The following is a 6114-nucleotide window of genomic DNA, read 5'->3' as shown; positions in this document are numbered from 1 at the left end:
GGCGGGCGGGCGGGCAGGCGAGCAGGCGGGCTGGCTGACGGGGGTCTAGCTGTGCGAGTAGAATCCATAGTAGCCGCCTATGTCCTTGGCGCAGTTCTTCTCGCAGTCCCGCTGGGCCAGCACCTCGCTCTTGAGCGGGGACGAGCTCTCTGACACCGGCGTGTCCGCCGGAGAGATCCGCCTCCGCTTGGCCTGCTCGTAAATCCCCGAGTCGCTCGAGTCGATGGACTTGATGGAGGAGGGCGTCTCGATCCAGCTGGAGTCGGACAGGTCCTTGGGCTTGGCGTCCTCGGCGGCGGGCGCCAGCGGCGAGCGCTCGGCCGCCAGGCCCTCGGCCTCCTCGCCCAGGTAGGGGTTGGCGCCGGCCATGCGAGCGGCGGCCGCGGCGCTGTTGGGCCAGCAGGGGAGCACGGAGCCCGACTTGGCGCCGCAGTACTGCGGGGGACTGCGCGCGCCCCAGCCCGAAGGGTCGGCGTAGTAACCGAGCGGGCGGCCCGTGCAGCCCGCGGCCTGCAGCGGCAGCGCCTTCACGCCGGCGGCCGCGTACGACAGCAGCGTGGCCGCGTTGCCGGCGAAGTCCGTGGCCGTGTCGTAGGCCGAGGCCGCGAAGTCCAGCCGGTTGTTGGCCGGCGTGACGAACCAGCGCTGGGGCGATGGCGCGCCCGGGTCCTCGGCCTGCTGCGGGGACAGCAGCCCGTTGGTGTGAGGCACGCTGCGGTCTGTACCCGGCCCGGGGCCAGCGCCGGCGCCCGGGTGGAAGCGGGCCTTAGCATAGTTGCTCACGAACTGGTCTTGCAGGAAAGAGCCGGCCATGGCGTAGCGGGCGCCGGGCACGATCTGGGAGCGCGGAGAGTCGTTGGGCGACGGGGTCAAGCGGTCCATGTCGCAGCCCGTGTAGATCCTGGGGGGAAGGGAGACAGAGAGAACCGAGGGGTGGCGCGGAGGTCCCTTGAGGGTCCTGGAGGGAAAGCCACCTCTAGTTTTTGCCCACCCGCACACGGTCTAGCTGTAATGGCAAGGCTGCGCTTGCCATTACAGGATGCAGATGGCAGAAGGTCAACACACCCAAGTTCCCCCGGCCTAAACTGCGTAAGATACCACAAGTTCATCTGCTGGAACCTGAGCGGGACGCGAAGTGAAGAGTGGAGGTCTTCCATCGTCCCCTATTCCCGCTAAATGCACCGGCACCAAGATGAGGCCTAAATCCACTTAGCCAGCATTTGTACTCCCATTGTGGCAGAGTTATCCAGGCACCAAGGTGCTATTTGCCCATTGGGCCTTTCCTCGCTGATAAATTCCTGAGTGAAATTTTGAAACAAGTGACCCACTCTCTCCACCCACTTAAGACCTCCTGGGTCCATTGAGTTGTTAACGATTCCTTTTCTTTTTCTGGTAGTTCAAGAAATTCCCATGGAATTTCAGCCTGGGGAGGTTGGGGACCGATATCTCCAAGTAATATCCTCAAAGGCTGCCTTCCACTGGCCTTCAGAGCCCCAGGGGATTGCTGCTGGAATCCTCTAAGGTACTTTTTGTCTTTCCCTTATGTAAGCCCTTTAACCCCCACCTCTGCTAGTGCAAGCAAACTGGAAGCTACTACTTGGAAGAAAGACTCATGATCAATAAAATTCTTTAGAGAGCAATGTGCTTTACTCTCATCTTTTCTACTCAGCTTTTGGCCCATTACTAGAAGAAAAAAGTGGAAGAGAAAGACTCTCTGGAGAAAGTCACCCTCCATCAAACAACCTACCTCTAATAACAGCTAATCCTCACGGAGTTTAGATGTGCCTGACTGTACTGATGGAAATTATTTACATGAGCGAAGATAGACTTATAGAGCTCACAACAATCTTCTTAGGTGCTATGTATGACTCAACTTTCCTGATGAGGAAACCGAGGCAAGGGAAAGTTGGAAAATTTGCCCACTCATCAAGAGAGATTGTGTTTGGGGGGATTACTTTAGATAAAATAAATATTAATGGGCCTAGGAGATCCCATTTGAATTGAAGTTGGACAATAAGTGTTTCCTCACACATATACACACATACCTCTCTCTTTATTTAGCTCACACATAACTGTTTGCGTCTTTAGTCAACACTATTTAAAAGAGTTTCTCAGTATTGTCAGATCTGAACCCCAAGGGAAGAAAACTCCCCAGGGTGTGGCCAAGCAACTTTCTAGAATCCCCTGAACTCTCATGCCCTCCCACATTGCTCTCTGATCCAACAAGACCCACATTACCAATCTTATGGAGGAAAGAAATTGTTGAATCTACTCAACTCTCTCTCATTCCCCAAAATCCAGGAACTACTTTTATGCAGATAAGAAACTTAGGTGGATTTAAGAAAGGAAGGGACTTATTTAACAGAAGGCAGCCACAGGAGGAGGGGCAGATGAGGGTAGCTATGGCTGCTCAGGTGCATTCTGTTTAGCCACCCCCCCCTGCCCCACGTGCCCCCCAAAAATCCTCTCCTGAAACTTAAATCCAGTTTCAAGTGTAAAAAAAAGTGGAGGGATACAGGAAGGGAAACAACAAGGTACAAATATCTTCTCTGTTTACCACAATATTTGTTAAAAGAAAAAAACAGTCTGAAAAAAAGATAGTTTAGATGCCCATCCAGGTCTCAGACCACTTAGGGTGACCAAATTGATTTGTGCAAAATAAATGCTATGAACAGATGTTCTTAACAGAATTAAAAGCTCAAAATCTATACAATTCTCTTCCAGCATCTCTACTCTCTTGGGCCACGTTCTTCCCCCTGTATTGGGCCCACCTTTCTCTTCCTATTTTAAGACCTGGAGTGGCAAAGTTTTATTCCAGAGAATCATATTCGTGAGGGTGGGTTCTTTTGAACTGCTTTTGGGGGATACGCAAGAAAGTTAGAGCTAGGAGATATCACTGCCTTTCTCAGTTGGACATTTTCAGAATAGGCTGAAGGGCTACTTGTCTCTTTCTCCAAACATTTAACCTATTCCTAGTCAAAGATTTCAACACTTTATCTCTATCCCAAAGCCAAAAAATTAAAGTGCATATTTTTCCTTTATGTTTTCTAATCATAAAAAAAGTAGATGAATCGCGCAATCCCACTTTACATTTTGCTGTGTGACACTATCTGAAAACTCTTAGGACTATGGTCCCTGAGTGAAAATCCCAGAGCAAATCTAGAAAGCATTCAGTTTACACCTATTGCTGTCCCAGAGGACAGCTTTGCCCTGAAGAAGACATAGAGATGGGGGGAGGGGGCTGAGGAAAGAGGGGGTTGAGGAAAGGGAACCAACACATTTAATTAAACCACAGATGCAAAAATTAAGTGAAGACATTTTTCTTCTGAAGCTTACAAATAAGAGGCAACCATATCTCAGTGCTGCCCAGAGCCTGTACTGACTGTAACTTAAGTTCTGCTCACAAACTTGCCTGGTGAATGCACATTTTTATTCAGTCCATAGCAAACTTCACAGGAAATGCTTTCACATAAAACTTGGAAATGGGTAAATAAAAGTCACATATGCCAAGGAGACTGTAACAACTGCCAGAGCCACATGCACTTTCAGGCAGAATTGCCCGTTTCAGACAGACAATCTAAGCTGAGCATCTGCAGCCACACATACAGCATGCGCTGGGGGAACCAGGGTAGCTTCCCCAGCCAGCCAGCCAACACCAGAGTCCACCACTAACTTTGGAATTTGAAAGAAAGCTACAAATGAGTATAGGAAACTTTTAACCAAAATCAAACAAATACCAAGCCACGAGGTCACCAGAGGGGGGAACCAACAAAATAAGGAAGGGAAAATCTCCAACAATTTTCTCACTCATTTTGACTTTCAAAATCCTTAAACACAATAATACACCCTAAGCTAATGACCAATTCAGCAGCTATCTAAGAAAAAATAAAACATGTAAAACTACTTACGTGTCATAGTTATCTCGAAATCCTTTTGCAAAGGGGTTATGATCTATTTTTAGTTGTGTAATCTGAAAAAGGAGAAGAAAGAGTGATTGTGACCTCATGTTCTACACAGGAAGGTGTGTGTTTGAGAATATATCATCTGTCGTTTGGCAGGGACTTGGGCCTACTGAGTCACTAAATAGCAAAGTTCTCTAACAAAAATTTAAGAGACTAGCAGGAAAGGAAAGTGCTAAAGTATTGGGAACGTTATGAGAACCAGGTTTAAATTAATAATATCTAAAAGCATTTCAGTTAGCACTTCTGTGTGCTATAAGTTGATTCAAACAGTCATGTAAAAAGCCCTTAAAAACTTTAACTCATTACCATTTTCAAGAGTTTAACCAGAGATTTATTTTTAAAATGACTAATTCTGATTCTCAACACCCCAGCCCAAGCAAGCAAACAAACAAAAACCATAAACTGTATCTTAAGATTAGGTTGATTTGAAATATTTTATTTCTGATATTTTCACTTACATGACAAAACACAGGAACACAGAACTTTTATACCTCTAGAGTCACAACAGCTACTAAAATCAACTTTCGCAAATACGTCCAAAGTTTCACATTCAGGAAAACTCCATCCTGTCCCCTAATTTTACTTTATTGGTGGTCGCTCATTTCATGTCTACGAATGTGTCTGTATGTACTCTCTTTTCTGTTTTGAACTCTCAGAACAGTAGTATCTGTTCATATAGCCACCAGTTTTGAGATTTTAGAAACATTTTATTTTAGATTTCATAGCTTGCTAATAGAATTCCCGGGGTAGATCTGCCTGTTTCCTGAGAGGAAACCCCCACATGTTTGAAAAGAAGAAAACACACGTTTTAATGTATTCTAGTTTAAGGACCAAACTAAAGCTCGGAAAACATTGGTCCTGGAAATAGGTATCCAAAACGCAGCTGGGCGTTGGTATCTTGGAGCTGGGAGCTCCAAGCAGGCAGAGCTTTCCCACTAGCTTGGTATCTGAAGGAAGGGCCTAGCGGGCCCTTACCCTAAACCTTGCTGTAGGACCAGCTGTGGCCCAGGCTAGTCTGTGCAGAGTGATGGAGGACTAAAGGATATGGAGGTACCACTCGCCCGTGCCCAGCCCCGAGCCTCCTTACATCGGTGTTCTGGTAGGCTGTGACAGCGATAAACTGAGTCTCCGGAAAAGTGAACGTCTGGACGCGGCCTGGCTGGCTGGTGTCCTCTGTGCCATCCTCATTCACTTCCACCACGTGCAGACGGGGCTGGTACTTGTGCAGGGACTGTAAAACCACCATCTGTCCGGCGGAGAGAAAGGAGAGCGCCTTTACCGCGCGCCTGTTCGCACCAGCCTCCGGGCTCACTCTGGGCCTGGCTGAGCCAACTGGAGGCCGCTGTTTCAGACTGGCTGTGGGACTCGCCTCCTGGTGACCGGGTGGCCGGGACGCACTGGCCCGGGTACCTTTGGAAGCCAGGATCCTCTGGGCACTGGAGAAAACGAAGCCCGAGTGCCAGTGTTCTGTCCCTTTCCCCTAGTCCTCCTTAGAAGAGGAACAAAGATTTTTCACAACCTACAAATCTGATTACTTTCAAAATCAACCAGCATTTGCATTTGGAAAGGTGAATCCCAGAATAAGGTCAGAGATGAGGCAAAGAGAACAACTTTATGGATTAAACATAATTTGGGGAGGCGGAATTATGATTTTTGAAGTCTTCATTGATAGAAATAAATTCTACTGTGTTTCTTGCTGCTGTAAACTAAAGAAGGGTGTGTGTCAGAGAGCGAGAGCGAGCGAGAGAGAGAGAGAGAGAGAGAGAGAGAGAGAGAGAGAGAGAGAGAGAGAGAGAGAGACTGACCTGCCCATTGTTGTTTGATGCTCCCTTGTTGTTGGTAAGTTTTAATTTTCCAAAAGAGATTTCTTGCCGCATCCAGTGAGCCCCAGTGTTGGGGGAATCTGGATGCATATAGACCCGGTTTCCTTAATAAAGAAATAGCTTGTTTACATATGCTGTTCTGGGCACTGCCCAGTCCCAACTCCTTAGCACATGAAACACACACACACCTCATTCAACAATGAAACCCATTACCTGTTTTGGGGGGGACATACTTTCTTCTCTTAACTGAGAATTACTATAATAGCTTTACTATCCATTCCCAACTCTGTACCATCTCTCTCTCTCTCTCTCTCTCTCTCTCTCTCTCT

The 6114-nt window shown here is 47.8% G+C and overlaps 1 protein-coding gene across 1 annotated transcript in view; it reads right to left on the bottom strand.

Moving 5' to 3' along the window:
- Positions 1-6: 6 nt before the first annotated feature.
- Positions 7-6114, bottom strand: part of Tbr1 (T-box brain transcription factor 1) — an 8289-nt gene continuing 2181 nt past the window's right edge. Inside the window, exons 3-6 of the mRNA XM_031370395.1 lie at positions 5768-5889; positions 5050-5208; positions 3909-3970; positions 7-901 (exon numbers count right to left, since the gene is read on the bottom strand). Of these exons, the coding sequence (XP_031226255.1) occupies positions 46-901; positions 3909-3970; positions 5050-5208; positions 5768-5889 (1199 nt within the window). The 3' untranslated portion in view covers positions 7-45. The remainder of the gene's footprint in view (positions 902-3908; positions 3971-5049; positions 5209-5767; positions 5890-6114) is intronic.

Source organism: Mastomys coucha, unplaced genomic scaffold (assembly GCF_008632895.1).
Source record: "Mastomys coucha isolate ucsf_1 unplaced genomic scaffold, UCSF_Mcou_1 pScaffold15, whole genome shotgun sequence".
Lineage (NCBI taxonomy): Eukaryota > Metazoa > Chordata > Mammalia > Rodentia > Muridae > Mastomys > Mastomys coucha.
This window is presented reverse-complemented; position numbering and strand designations above follow the sequence as displayed.